Source organism: Zootoca vivipara, chromosome 3 (assembly GCF_963506605.1).
Source record: "Zootoca vivipara chromosome 3, rZooViv1.1, whole genome shotgun sequence".
NCBI lineage: Eukaryota > Metazoa > Chordata > Lepidosauria > Squamata > Lacertidae > Zootoca > Zootoca vivipara.
The window spans coordinates 41033112-41048666 of NC_083278.1; the positions used below are offsets into that span (position 1 = coordinate 41033112).

General features: G+C 42.6%; 1 protein-coding gene across 1 annotated transcript in view; it reads right to left on the reverse strand.

Moving 5' to 3' along the window:
- Positions 1–3173: 3173 nt before the first annotated feature.
- Positions 3174–15555, reverse strand: part of GABRR1 (gamma-aminobutyric acid type A receptor subunit rho1) — a 30954-nt gene continuing 18572 nt past the window's right edge. Inside the window, exons 3-10 of the mRNA XM_035109407.1 lie at positions 15265–15371; positions 10865–10932; positions 10086–10309; positions 8769–8851; positions 7699–7839; positions 6921–7073; positions 5123–5319; positions 3174–3828 (exon numbers count right to left, since the gene is read on the reverse strand). Coding sequence (XP_034965298.1) covers positions 3538–3828; positions 5123–5319; positions 6921–7073; positions 7699–7839; positions 8769–8851; positions 10086–10309; positions 10865–10932; positions 15265–15371 — 1264 coding nt within the window. The 3' untranslated portion in view covers positions 3174–3537. The remainder of the gene's footprint in view (positions 3829–5122; positions 5320–6920; positions 7074–7698; positions 7840–8768; positions 8852–10085; positions 10310–10864; positions 10933–15264; positions 15372–15555) is intronic.

Below are 15555 nucleotides of genomic sequence, written 5' to 3' on the forward strand. Positions count from 1 at the left end.
TGTGATGTTGGTTTGAGAGCATCATTTAATCAGGCAGGGCAGCTTGCCAAAGAAAGGAATTTGCAATAATTTATTAAATACTCAGTAGCATTCCACATTGTTAAAGGTTAACTGCTGTCAGCTGAATAACCCACAAAGGCAAGAAGATTTATACAGCTGTATCTTTTTAAATTTTGAATATTTATCCCCTCTTAATAATGGCTAGAGCCCACTTACAAAGGAACTTATAAAACAGACCATCGGAATAGCAATTGTCAACAAAACTAACAGTAAATGTCTACCTACGAAGTAGCACCACATGATGAATTTAGATGTAGCATCAGGTAATAATGAGGCTCCCAGCAGTTTACAGAAGGTTGTAAAAAGGACTTCCAGAGCTTTCTAAATCTCTGTTGAGGAAGCACATTATGCCTTACATTAAGGCTATTTCATTCATTTATTTGTCATTTAACTTCTCTGGGTGAAAGTTTAAAATAATTTAAAAGCATAAATGGTGTGCTCCATTATGAAACAGGCTGGAAACTGCCAAATAACTGAGTATAAATCTCTAGAAATGCAGCAACACACCCCTACTTGGCTGATCATCCTGTAAGGCCTGCAGTACGAATTTTTCAACTGAGCAGCTCAACATACTCAGCATTTATTTGTAGCCAGAGCGCGCAAGAGGGCAGTTCTGGCACCTCTCAGGTGGGCGCCATTGTGTGCTGGCATGCCCCTGCCTGCTTCTTGCCTTTACCCACTTCTGAGAAGTGCAAAACAAACATTTCAGGTTAAAATGGAAGCTGGGCAGCATGTGCGAGTCTACACTTTTTAAAGATCTATGCACCTAGCTCAGCCGCAATTGGTCAAGCTATGGGGCAGGGTCAATTTGTATTTCTTCAATCCATCCTGTGTGTAGCAGCTGGAGTGGTCTTTAAGCTTTCCAGCCAGGCCTCTACCGTTGCACACACACACATTTGTGTGAGGGCCCTCCTGAGGTGCCCTAGCCACCCACCTGAATCTGAAAGATTAGGGAGGTGGGAGCGCATGTATTTGACGTGCACCAGAATTGGGAGATGGCTTGCCCGAGACCCTTCTAATTACTGGATCCAGCACGGATTCAACCTTCCTGGTGATGTTATGGCCTTCTAAGTATGGGCCATCAAAGTAACAAAGGGAGGGGCTCTGTGCCAGATAACAAATGGGTAGTTAGAAAGACAAAGACAGGGTTCAAAGTTGAGTGTGTGCAAGCTAGAAGTTAGGCTAAAGGGGCGCTGGCAAAGTTTGCTTCATGCCCCCTCCCGGTTCCACACTTGGCAAAGTGAGCCGACCGAAAGGATAGTGGCGTGCCTGAAGAAGCTGAGGCGGCTGTGGAGATGCCGCTGGTCCCACTGCTGTTGCTGCATCCGCCACTGCCACCCTCTGCTTGGGCTGCTTCTGCGACTATGATGCATTCATTTCCCAAGGGCAATGAGGTCTGCGATGATGATGATGATGATAGCAATTATGTGTTTCCATTAATTTAGCTCAGTGAAGCTTTCTGGGTATGTTGCTAAACTAATAAATGCATGCTGCTTTTTTGACCTTTAAAATGTCACAGAGAAATTCCGGCGCTTTTTAGTTACCTAGATGAGCTTGAAGAAGTTAAGCTTTCCTCTTGTGTAGTCATGCCTTCAAGCTTGTCTGCCTTAGCCATTTTGACAAATGAAGTTTAAAGGTCAAATTGAAAATCTTACCTGCTCAGTCCTGAGTTCTGCAATGTATTGACCACTTGAGATGTGTCGCCAACCATTTTCAATCTTGCCTTGTGCTTTTATAGTGAGATCTTCATTCCAGCAAAAGCCACCTAGAGCTTGTAATGTATTCAAATCAATTTCAATCTTGAGCACAAGCTTGTTTATAACAGTGAACCTGTTGAGCACCTGAGATGTGCAGAAACACTGTATTGTGTTCTCTTAACATAGTTTTTATAAAAATGGTATAAAGGTGCCTAGAGATAATCCTTTCTTGGAGACACAGTAAAGTTTTCTAACATTTCTGAACTAAAATCTGTTAGACTATATACTTAAACTGGAAGAATTCCATAGGCCATGGAAATTTTAAAAAGACCTCTGTGATTCTGCTTGTTAAGCTGTGATCCTGCATATGATCTCTCTTAGCAGACTAATTTCGATTGCTTAATAATTAAGAGTATTATCAAATGTTACTTTTTAAACACAATGGTTTAAATTGCATTCCTGCTTTAGAAACTGTTTTCCATGTCAACATGCCTCATTATGAGAGAGGCACAGGCAACATCCCTGGTAATGCTCTGTGAAAATTCCTGTGGAACCTCTTGTAGGGCGTGATATCCAATGGCAGTAGACCCATTGAAATCAACAGCTTTAATTTAGTTAATCCATTAATTTCACTGCTTCTAAACTAATTAACATTGGGTCTCACCCAGGATATTCAGTTTGGGTAAATGTTCAATAAGTGAGTGAGTTCAATCAATGTTTGTAGAATCTCCAGCCGTTGTAGAATTTTTAAATTCCACTCCCAAATTTCCACCCCATATAGTAACATCGGGATGACTTTGCTGATAAATGCTTTTCTAATTGGTGGAACCAGCTGGCCGCCTTTTGCATAGAAGAATTTCTCCAAGGCTTTGATAGTTCTGCGGGCGGCCAGGATGGTCATATTTAGGTGAGCTGACCAGCTAAGCCCCTGCTGAAAGGTGATACCCAAATATTTGAATGCTGAACAATATTCAATGGGGTGGCCCTCAAAATTCCAGAATGACTTCCGAGTTTTCGTGCCAAAGGTAAGAATTTTGGTTTTGGCGAAATTGATTTTGAGGGAGTTGGTGTCACAGTATGTCATGAGCCCTCTGAGCATGTTGGCCCTGCTTGGTTAATGAAATCAATGGCTTCAATCAATGTTACTCCTAATATAACATTGGGCATCCTGATAAGGAAAAAGGTGTAAGAACCTTGTGGGTCCCTGACTTTCCTTAGAGGGTGACATCAACAAGTGACTGATTAGCAATAACACACACGCCTGTAAGCCAAAAAAGTAGATGTTTTTACTTGAGAGGAGTCTTGATAGTAAAAGTGTACAGTACACTGTTTAGAATTGCAATTTACACTTAAATAGATAATTTTACAATATTGTATATATTTACAAACTGAAACAAAAATATTAACATGGTCCATCGTTTCTGTAATTGGAACACAGATGTGCTCTGAAATTCCTCTTCCCATCATAGCGACACTGTTACAATATTCTGTACTTTAACAAATGCCTATCACATACTGTCTTTTGAAATAAAAGCATTTGTTGCTTTGCAAATTTTCATTCCTCCCTCTCCCCACTTTTTTTTGTTTTGAGGCCTGGTATAACTGGCAGTTCAGCAGAGATTTCCACTTAGGTCTCAGTATAATAAATTGGAGAGTGCATTGTGTGAATTTCATGTAACAGGAGTATTGAACAGTCTCTATTGTCACATTTTCTTGATGGACATTAATTTCATACAGTTAACACATGTCCCACCCACATGGAAACTGGCTAAAGAAATAACTATGAAAAAATGGACCAGTATATCAGGTTAAATAAAATGTATGCCCCTGGAAATATTATTCTGGAATACTTGTCAATGGCATGTGTATCAATCCTCATGCTGCTGTATCTCTGGTTTTTCCTCCTGCTTGAATTCCTTTCTGAGCCAAGTGCCAGCTGAACCATCATTCGGTCTTGTTTATCTCCATTTTCAGACACATACTGTCCCAGTTCATTTACCTCCCCGTCACTATAGCTGCTATCCATACCCATCAGTTGCCTTGACTGAGGTAGTGTACAAGTGCAAGGAAGCTGTAGAGGAAAGAAGGAATAATCTTAATGCCTGGCTATATAGGGTAGAAGGTCTGAAGAAGGGGCAAAACCGGCAGTTGACATATTGGAGTGCAGCAATAATGCAGCCTTAAGCTGTCACAAATCCATGGGCGAGGACTCGACTCATCTGACCACAGTTTCTCTTATCTGGCTATGATTTTCTGCATGATTAGTAGCCAGGATAGCTGATATAAAAGTAAATTTGTGAAAATACACCATACTAGATTTTGAGTTGGCTCTTCCAAATGGTGAGCAGATGTATGCTCACAGAATGGGACCCTCTATTATTATTATTATTATTATTATTATTATTATTATTATTATTATTATGAATTTATATACCACCCTATACTCTAATGCAGCCGAGAAAAAGGTGGAAATTGGAGGCACCTCCACACTTTTGCAAGTGCTTTTCTATTAATAGAGGGCACCATGGAACCAAGCCACATTCAAGCTCATTATGTCCAATATGAGATAGTGTCCTTGTATTGCATGAGCATTAAAATTCATGTTAAGAAACTGATGGTTTTTCCAGACTATCCTTCCTATAGTGAGTGCAGTGTTCATCACTGTGCCAAGACAGCTGTGAAAAATGTGATTTCCATGCTAGGAAATGAATTGAAAACTAGTGGGAGCCCACCAAATTGAATGAGTTGAAAAGAAGATTAGACAAATTCTATAAACGGCTACCAGCCACGATGGCTATGTTCCACTTCCACTGTCAGAGGCAACGTGCCTCTGAATGCCAGTTGCTGGTAATCACTAGTGGGGAGAGTGCTGTTGCAGTCAGGTCCTGTTTTGGGGCTTTCCATAGGCATCTCGTTGGCCAATGTGATAACAGGATGCTGGCTATTAACCTAATCTAGCAGGCTGCTTTTAACATGGAAGCGTTCAGAGGTGGCAGAGTGAGCTGCACCATTTCTACCTTTTTTAAAAAAGTAAGTAGTATTCAGGCATCTCATTATGTTGCATGTGTAGATCCAACCAGTGTAAAAAAACAAAAACTGGTTTGAACATACCCTTGGGTAGAACACAGTTTTACTGATAGACCCCCCAGTGTGTGTGTGTGTTTGATTCATCTTTAGAATCTACACAGCCAGTGTACCAGGGGGTACTCAAGGGTACACAGTACCAACACCTCTTTTTTTGTTGTTAAAACATGTGGCACTTACTGTAATAACTTCATGCTGAGTACCAGCACCTATTTTTCTAGAAAAAAAAACACCGTACACAGCCATCTTATCTGCACGGCACCAAATGACGTTAGATGTACCTTGTCTCGCAGCTTCCGTTCCTTTCGCTCTTGCACTGTAGTCAAGTAGTTTACTGCTGCGTACTCTAACACCGAAAGGAAGACGAACACAAAACTGACCCAGAGGTAAATGTCCACAGCTTTGATGTAGGAAACCCGAGGCATGGAGGCATTGACGCCCGTGATGATGGTAGACATGGTCAGCACTGTCGTGATCCCTGGAGACATACAATAATCCGTTTGGAGATGTCACTTTGGTGACAAGTTGGCTTTGTTTACCCTAAACAGAGGGCCAAGTGTTTCACTAAGAAATGAAATGCTAGCTTGAGGTGGGCTGCTCTACCTTCTTTGAATTGTGTGCTGGCATCTTCCATCCTGTCACCTTTCTCTGGTTGCGGCCTGGTGCAGATTGTGTGCTGAATTGCATGAGCTGATGCATGGGTGACCTGTGGGCTAATGTTACAGCCCTTGGACACAGATTTAGACCAAGACTGCAGTCCTAAACATATTTACTAGGGTGTAAGCTGCACTGAAAAAGCTGAGGTTTACTTCTGGGTAGGATTGCAGTGCAGACCAGGAATCCAAAGCACAATTGCCTAGAGGCCTCATTTAACTTAGACTCAGTTCTCTGCAGATTGTGCTGTAAATTATTCAGTCTCTTTTAAGGAAGGATGGATAAATCTGACTGTTTCCAGTTTGTTTCACACATTTTAAATCTAAGCTATGATTACATTCCGTGCCACTTCGGCATTCCATTTGAAAAGTATAAATAATTATCCAAAGGACAGGACATTCCTACATATTTAAGTTACGGATCGAAATAGTGGTGATGCACACCTAGAAGGTAAATAGGCAGATGACCACAAAATGTGACAATCTGAAGTCGTAGTGCATAATTACCCCTTAGCCAGGCGCCACAACCCTGTATTCGTTACCAATCAATTAATATTGGTCATAACCAAATAGCTGTGCATATGCAGTTTAATCACTGCTGAAAGTGTGAGCGCAGTGACCACTTTATATCCTACCACTGTGAATGAAGACTTTTCTCATCATTTACACCAGCAAAAATTTTTTCCTTGCTTGGGCTTTGACAGAATCCTGCTTTGCACTGGCCCTGTGCCATTGGCTAAAGACTTGTGAGAGAAAGAGCAAAAGGTCCAGGAGCTGATACCATCTCCTTTGGAGTCTATGATGTCACATGCAATGCTGCAAATATACACTAGTAAAACTCTCTCAAGATACACACCATAAACCCCTGCCTATTTCCTAACTGGCATGAATTCATTGGACTCTGTGTAGGCTAGAAAAGAGTACAACGGTAACATCAGAAGCAATGAATTGGGAAGGGAAGAGGGAACTAGGAGAACCAAATACAAATTTAATAAATAATAATAATCCAGAGAAGATAATCACAGCTATGCCTACTGATGGAGCCACTGAAATGTTAAAATACAATTTTCCACTCGATGCTTCATACTGTACTCTGCAAGATGTATTACTGATATTATTTCTCTATCTTATGTTGCTTTCTGAGCATTTAGCTCAGAAAAGTGACTAATAAATAAGCAACACTTAGCCTATTTCTACAGTGCCATCCAGGCCTCCACCTGCTAGGCCTCCACTATTTCTACAGTGCATCCAGGCCTCCACCTGCCACAGACCCCCATGGCCAGCTAAGACTCCCCCAACAAAAAGGAGAAGGGAGTGAGAAACAGTCTCGGACACTGCAACGTCACCAGCTGTTCAGACAGACCCTCCTGGATTGGCATTGCTATTAAAAGAGCAGGTCAGACACAGCGAGGTTTGGTTCATTTACCTAAGGGAACTCTTGCAGGCACAGCTCTGCGGTCTATCCAAAAGGACACCCAGGACAGCATGACCATCAGAGTGGCAGGGAAATAGGTCTGGAGTAAGAAGAAGAAGATATGCCGGCGTAAAGTGAAGTTGATGTAGAGGCGGTTGTACCAGCCTGCAGGAGACGGAGAAGGTAGAAGTCAATCACAAAAGCCCACATCCACACCGTATATTTAAAGTGATCTCGTACCACTTTAACAGTCATTGCATTCTCCCAAAAAATCCTGGGAACTAGTTTATGAAGGGTGCTGACCTCATATAACTACAACTATCCAAACATTTTGCACACTTTAGATGTACATACCCCTGAATAATAGAGACTTCAAAACAGCAGTTCCCAAAGATGACTACCATGTTGTTTGCATGGTGGTGGAAATCATCACTTAGTAGCAATAGTACTTTGAAGCTTTTACTGCACGGCAACTCCTTTCTAAATAGCCTTTTCTAAAACCAGTTGCTACAGGATGAGATTATCACCTTGCTAATAAAAAGCTCTCTGAACAAACCCAGTACCAAATATATTGGTTACAGCATTGTGCACAAACCCAAATTTGGGGTTCAGGAGCACAATCCGGCATCAGCTGCCAAGCCTTTGTAGGGAAGACAACGTGTGACATGATGCCACAGCAGCCTCTCTGGCAAGTCCAAAGACAGTTTCTCCAAGTAGAGATCAAACCTATTTCTATAAAAATCAACAATAATTGAGCCTTATCCAGGATTTATTGTCAAAATTCACTCGCCTGTGCTACTATAAAAGGCAAGTTTGGTGGTAGTGTGAAACTCTTGTATGAGGAACTGGGATAGCGATATCCTCTCATCTGTTTTCAGGGAGTCATTGCCATTCTTCCAGTACAGCATGAGATCATCTTCAGTGTAAGCGTCTAGAGAGGGAGGAAATATTAACTCATTTACTGTAATGAAGCCAGTTGGCACTGTGGCTTAAGTTGTGTACCGAACGCTATCTTACTGTCAACAGATATACACCATATATTCCAGTGACAGGGTTTTATTTTCTGTTTAATATGAGCTCTTGCTTACTTTTAGTCTCATTTAAGTGAATAGCTGCTGTTGACATATATGAGAATAAGGAAAGGACCTGAGAGCAGAGTCTTTAATGTCAATGTTGGGCGGTGGAGGACATGTATTGCCTCTGCCTCTCCGCAATTCACAGTTTCACCTCTGTAAATATCCATTTCTTTTTTAAGCAAGTGGAAGCAAAAGGTGGCCAGCTGTTACTTTACAAATTTTTACATTAATAATTTTACTTACTACTTTTTTGCATGGTGCTTTACGATCCCAGTAATTAGCCACAACAAGAGATGATAAAACAAGGGACAGTGTACTATCTTTAGATTGTTTGCTGGAGTATAAGCTGTAGGCTTTTCCGCAACATTTAAAAAAACACATAATTATTCTTTTAGGCTCCTCATCACACAGTCCAGTCACAGACCTGCAAGGCCCATGACTAGCGGGGCCAGTAGAGGAGGGAGTTTGTATTCTATCTCCCTTTGCAAGACGCCTTTACTAAAATTAAAGTAGCCACAGAGAAGAAGCAGGGTGTTTGTTCCTATGTCTTTGTGAGCAAAAAAAGAATTGTGGGACAATTCATTGTGAGCTGTGCTCACTCTTCTTAGGGCAGCAATACCAATTATGTGCACACAGCACTCATGCTGAGATTGCATAATTTCTCCAGCACACAGCTATGGAAAGCACAGGAACACCCTCCCAGAATAAAAGCACACAACCCCTATTTTGAAACAAAATGTGAGGCATCAGCATTGGGCCTTCTGCAGAGATCCTGTTTACTTACAGCTTTCAATTTCCAGTGAACACGTTTGTGTGTCAAGGGGAAAGCGACTAAAATCCATGTTACACATAGCTGTTACAGTAACCCTAGGAAACAGAATAAGCATATTTAAAATGTCTTCCTTTTACATGGTTAAAAAGCGACATATTTTAAAAAGCAAACACGAAGCAGGAATAACGCATGTTAGATGCATGCCTAGTTCGTAACGCTTTTACAGTACATATTTCAAGGCAGTACAATTCTTTGCATATGGAGAAGTACCATAATTCTGTTGCATTCAACTAGGCTAACTCCCTAAGGCTGTAACCCATTTGCACACATACCTAGGAGCAGGGGCGCCGGCTCCTGGGGGCCAAGGCACTATGGGGACCCCATCTTTTTTTGAGAGGGTGGGGCCTCCCTCAATATTCAGAGGGCCCTATGTGCGATGTCAGGACATTGTACGATGTGTGTGACATCAAGACGTTGCATCGGGCCCCCTCAATTATCTGGAGAAGCTGGCACTTCTGCCTAGTTGTCCCAAGGATTCAATGGAAGTACGTCTCATTCAACATGCACAGGGTAGGCTGTGTGACTGCGCTGATGAGGAAATAAATCACTCATGGGGTCTTACTTCTGAATTAACAGGCTTGGCATGCACTGAAAAGAAGTGAGCTGGATTTGTGTTGGGAGGTAACCCTGCTGACTTAGGAGCAAAAAAGGGTGATCTTACACAAACCAAACTTGGCCCACGTGAATCTCCAAAGCAGGACAACACCCAGACAACACTGTCAGGAGACCTTTGCCACCCTTGACTTTTGTTACAAGCTGTGAAATTGACTGATAACAAATATTATGCTTACTTATCTTCTCTAGTGAATCTAACCCCTGACAGCCCAGCGTAAGGTCCACTTCTGAGCTCTGGAGCACCCTTGCCCTGCTTCTCCTCCTTGCTGTTGCTGTTGCTATTGCTATTGCTAAGTCTGCAAGCAGTGACAAACGCAAAAGAGAAGGAACAGCAGCATCTCATTCTGGGCAGTGGTAAAGAGTGGGCCCAGAGGAACATGCAAGGGAATGGGCAGTGATGGCCATGGCAAAGGAGAGGGTCCACTGAGAGCATTGTTCAAATCTGAAGCTGACAATGGCTCCGTCCACCAGATGACTCTCCATGTACACTAAGTCATCTGTTATTCTGAACTTGGATAATGTTAGTGGCACAAACTTGTGATACCTTTTGATCTGGGTTACACCCACCGAGAATTCATGCACACAGCCGTACAAGAGATGAAGTCAGCATGCTTCCAGAAGTTCAGCCAAGCATTTTTGTGGATTTCACTTTACCTCAAGCTGTAAAGCACCTTCCCATCTGGCTGGACCCGGAGCATGACGTTATCTGTGGTGGTGTCGTGGATAAAGGATCGTTTGGAATGCACAAAGAACATATCCGGTACCCAGATCTTTTTCACTAGTCTGCCATCAAAGGTCATGCTTTGGTTGTTGGTACTTGGAAATGATAGCCTTTCATCTTTCCAGTAATGTCTAAGGTAAAGTGTCATGGTGAAGTCCTAGTATAAGGCAGAAATTGAGACAGGGGAAAATTAATTCACATTACTATTTTTTAATCCATAAATATTTCTTAGTCCAATATAATAAAGGAAATAAATTTTACACTGCAATTGTAAGATTCAGGTAGAATGGCAAACACATCCTACAAGTGTTCGGCTGCCCCAGTTCCATAGTTAAAGTGCTGTATTAAATACCTTTTTGCCATTGGAATATCGGACTGGATTTGAAACTAATGTGCAAATCCATGTCTTAGGTCACACCCAAACCATACATTTAAAGCATTCTTAAACCAATCTAATAGTCATGGTGCTCCCTCCCCCAAGAATCCTGGGAACTACAGTTTGTTAAGAGTGCTGGGAATTGTAGGTCTGTTACCCGGATTCTTTGGAGGAAACAATGTGGTTAAAATGTGTGGTGCGCATGCAGCCTAAGTGTTTCCCACTCAGTAATCTGTTTTCCCACTCCTGGCGTCATGTCTGTTTTTCAGAGTAGCCTATTCCATAAAACCTCTTGTTCAGAAAGAACAACCATCCAAACATGGGCATGACACTTACCATGTCAACCTCTGAAATACTGTCCAAGCTTTCAACTTGTACATCTACTCCGACTGGAATGGCAGGGCCTATAAGAAACACAGCATGCAACGCATCAGAAATGTTTATATGTTTTTAAAAGAGCACATATGAAGAAGTAGTTTGCAGTAGGGCTCTCACAAAGAAGGCAAGCATGCAAAATGGGTTGCTGGCTGCCTGTCTAAGGACACAGGCAGTTACCGCACAGCAGTAGGTTATTTGTCATTAGCTGCCAATAAGTAACTTAGGGCTGAGGTGAACCTTCTAACAATGAAACATTAACATTAAAGAGAAGCACACAGTTGCTAGGTGAGATCACAGGCCATTTGCACCTCTGGGCTGGTTCCCAGGTAAACTAGATGCCTTCACAGACTGGACGCCTTCAGATGTTTTCGACTACACTGCAATGCTGGCTGGGGCTGATGGGATATGTAGTCAAAAACATTGGAAGAGTACCAGATTGGCAAGGCAAAGGTAAAGGGACCCCTGACCAGTCCAGTTGTGACCAACATTGAGGTTGCGGTGCTCATCTCACATTTTTGGCCGAGGGAGCTGGCGTACAGCTTCCAGGTCATGTGGCCAGCATGACAAAGCCACTTCTGGCGAACCAGAGCAGCACACGGAAATGCTGTTTACCTTCCCACTGTAGTGGTACCTATTTATCTACTTGCACTTTGACGTGCTTTCGAACTGTTAGGTTGGCAGAAGCTGGGACCGTCACGGGGATTCGAACCGCCAACCTTCTGATCGGCAAACCCTAGGCTCTGTGGTTTAACCCACAGTGCCACCTGCGTCCCAGGTTGGCAAAGGCTGGTTTAATATGGAGCAAGTACTATGCATTGTGTTTTTCCTTAACTAATTACAGAGGTGGGGGAGCCTGATTCTCGCAGTGAAAGCAACACACAGGAGGCTTATTGTTTACTCCTCCAGCAAGAGAGGATGAAGATTGAATGTGCCACCCCTACTCACAAAGTAAGAAGCACTGGGGGTCCCCATGGGCAGACTCATATCTAAAGAGCCAGGACATCAAAAATGATAACATTGATATATACGCAAAACACTTATGGCCGATTCACACGTGCAGGTTCATTACTTACCGTAGCTCTCAATTAGGAACATAGGAAGCTGCCTTATACCAAGTCAGACTGATGGTCCATCTATCTCAGTACAGTATTGTCTACATCAGTGTTTCCCAACCAGTGTGCCTCCAGATGTTTTGGGACTACAACTCCCATCATCCCTAGCTAGCAAGACCAGTGGTCAGGAATGATGGGAGTTGTAGTCCCAAAACATCTGGAGCACACTGGTTGGGAAACACTGTTCTACATAGCTGTGGCTCTCCAGGATGTTAGACAAAAAATCTCTCCCAGCTCTACCTGGAGATGGCCGAGATTGCACATGGAACCTTCTGCATCCTAAGCAGATGCTCTAGCATTGAGCTACAGCCCTTCCCCAAGTGCCATAACCACCTGTCTGCCTCCATCAATAAGTTCCATGTTCAAGGAGAAGCAAGGAGAATACGAAAACATGGTTTGAGACATTTGACACTTTGTACAGTCAGACCATCATGATGTTGCAGACACACTTGTTTGAACTCAGCCAAATAGGTGTACCACTTTCCACTTTTTATACTTAGGAGATAAATATTATAATTTCAATTTCAGCAAAGATTATCTTAGTAAAATGCATACACAAATCCTCCTACATGAGTTAATAATGCAATTACAGAGCATGAGATTTGCTAAAAGCATAAAGGTTGTTCATGAACAGTGCTGGACAAAAAACAATAACCAAAAAAACCCAACCTTTTACAACTAATTGAACTTGTATTGTGCATATTGAGCTTAGTAACACGCTTCCCTCATCAAGGGGTAAAATAGTAGTTTGGATTTGAATGACCATCTGTCAGCCAGGAAAGGGTAGATAAATTACAACATTCTTTAATCTGGTGGGGCATAAGAAAGCATGTTTTCCTAATCCTAAAAGCTTGGATTTTGTATAGCACGCAACCACAATGCAAGAAGTAAAACATTAACCTGGAACAATCTAAAATATTCTTTCTGTAGTGAAAAGGTCAGGTCAGCAAAATGGTGCATTAGTTGATTACATATTATATTAGGGCTGGGGAACCATTTTCAATTTGATGGTTTTATTCCCTTCTGGGCAACATTCAAGGGGCCACATGGTGGTGGTGAGCAGAGCTGGAGACAAAAGTGGGGGGAGCAAGAAATGTAAATTTTACTCTTGTACAGTAGGCTAGTTTCTGCAAACACCCACATGCCCCTCTGAATTCTTCATCCAGGCAGCCAAGAGGCATTTTTAGTCTTCAAAGGCACATTCCAGCCAGGCAAAAACACTCAAGAAGGGTATGAAGCAGGGATGGTGATAAGTAGGCCCTGAGGAGGGAGTGGGGCCTCAGGCAACTCCCAAAGGCCAGATAGGTAAGCCTTACAGGCTGCATTTGGCCCCAAGGCCTGAGGTTCCTCACTTCTAAAATAAATGAATGTGCATGTTGTACACACACAGTTGCTGTGAAATAAAGTATTGGGATTTCACTGCCATCTGCAGAGAAATATGACCCAACCAGGCAGCAAGGTTCAGCTTAATGCCATGAATTTTATTACTAACAGAAGGCATGTCCATTTTTAGGACAGGCATGCCTAATTTTTTGTATTCTCAGGATTCTGTTTTTGTATACTCAGTATAGTCTGCTCTATTCCTCAAACACTCCTCCAGTCAAAGTGTATTTTGCCAGTCACGTTTCTGGACTTCATTTCAAATAAATGCTTATCCTGCAACTTCCTGGTGTTCCTATAACAAATGTTATTGTGGGGTAGGGGGCTGTCCTGTTTCTGCTGCGCTGTGGCTCTTTCAGACAGCAATAATAAAATAGCATTGGGGAAAGAACACACAAAGAAAGTAGATGTAATCCAACATGTGCCACAGAACATCCACAATAAAAATACCAGTCTGGAGGGGTCCTAAGACTTATAATTTAAGTTTATGAGGGAATTGTACTTATCTGTACATAACATTGTACTTAAAAAATATTCTCCGGCAATTCAGATAGGCCAATAAGCTTGCAAGAGATACGCTGCAGAAACAAAAGCTCCTTGTTCCTAAGCTTTTCAAAAAGGCAGCTGCCCATCAGTTAAGAGAGACGAACTAGCCAGCAATGCCAAATAAACGTCACATTTAAACCACCATCCATAATAACCCTCAAGCAAAGGGCAGTTCTTATGTTCTTATATGAGGACTATGACAGAGCCAAACTGAAGGCACTTTAGCACAACAGGAACGTTTATTGAGCTAAATAGGGTCACAGACATATTTGTGGCTTAATTTCAGTCAGGCGTCTGAACCCGTTTTAAAAACCAGAACTGAGCTCTTCAATACTGAAATAAGAAAAAGCGCCACAGAACATACTCTTCCCTATTGCCCTCAAAATACCCTTTTCCTCCCACATCTGGGATTAGCAGGGGAGGGCACTGATTCGTTCTCTTAAATAAAATATTACTTGAGTTTTATCAAAATACAATCACTTCACTCAAGCAAACAAGCCACATCAGCTGCTTGTCACACACACACACACACACACACACACCCCAGCCTCTGTGGCCATCTGGTTTCATCCTTAACACAAGGGGGAGGAGCCTGTGGTACTCCAGGTGCTATTGGACTCCAATTCCCATCATCCCCAACTAGTATGGTCAATGAAGCAGGGAGTGATGGGAACTGTAACCTGACAACATATGGACAGCCACAGGTTCTCCACCCCTGCTTTAACAGCTTAATGGCAGGCAGGAATTCAACGTGCACAGCTCTTCTCAGTGTCAGGGTGCAGCAAGAGAGGAAGCTGCACTTAAAATATTTCTGCCTGTCCTGGTGTTAACTAAATGCACAGTGACTCTGTGAGGGTAGTCAGGGCCGGCCTGCTCATGAGGTTGGCTGAGGCAGCACCTCAGGTGGCAGAATGCCAAGAGGTGGCCTGCCCATCATGCTTTCTTCCCCGCTGGCAGAGAAGAAGCAGGGGCACTGGCTTCCGAAGAGATCTCACAAGATCTGTGCGCTCCGTGTGATCTTGCCAGAACCCACCATCATTGCCGCTGCCACATGGACGCTGCCACATGACCCAGGTAAGGGAGGCTTTGGTGATGCGGAATGACACCTTCCTGTTTTGCCTCAGGTGGCAAAGTAGGCCGTGCCACTCCTGAGGGGAGTGCATGAAAGCTAAACTTCAGGGTGAAAGCAAGGGAATACCTTTACCTGTAGATATTGGCTATTCCTATAGCCTTCTTTTAATTAAAAAAAATCACTAAGAGGTGTTTTTAAGAAAACACAGAGAGGAAAAGAGAACATCAACAGAAGTTTACATGTCATACCTCCAAAACCTGGCCTCATGCTGAAGTCATGGTCATCTATTCTCAGAAGTTGCTCTGACTTTGTAAGTGGTGATTTGGTGATATCAGGACTTCGTTTCAATATTGGACTATTTGGAGAGAGAGAGGAAAGCACAATTACACAACTGTACTACTGCACTATTCCTTAATGTGGGTTCTCCAGGGGGCTCACAGAACACCAGTCTGGTGTGTGGAGACACAAATCAAGTACCGGTAATTGTATTAGTTAAATGCCTAAAAAATAGTCCAGCCCCAATATTTCCTAGAGTTGTG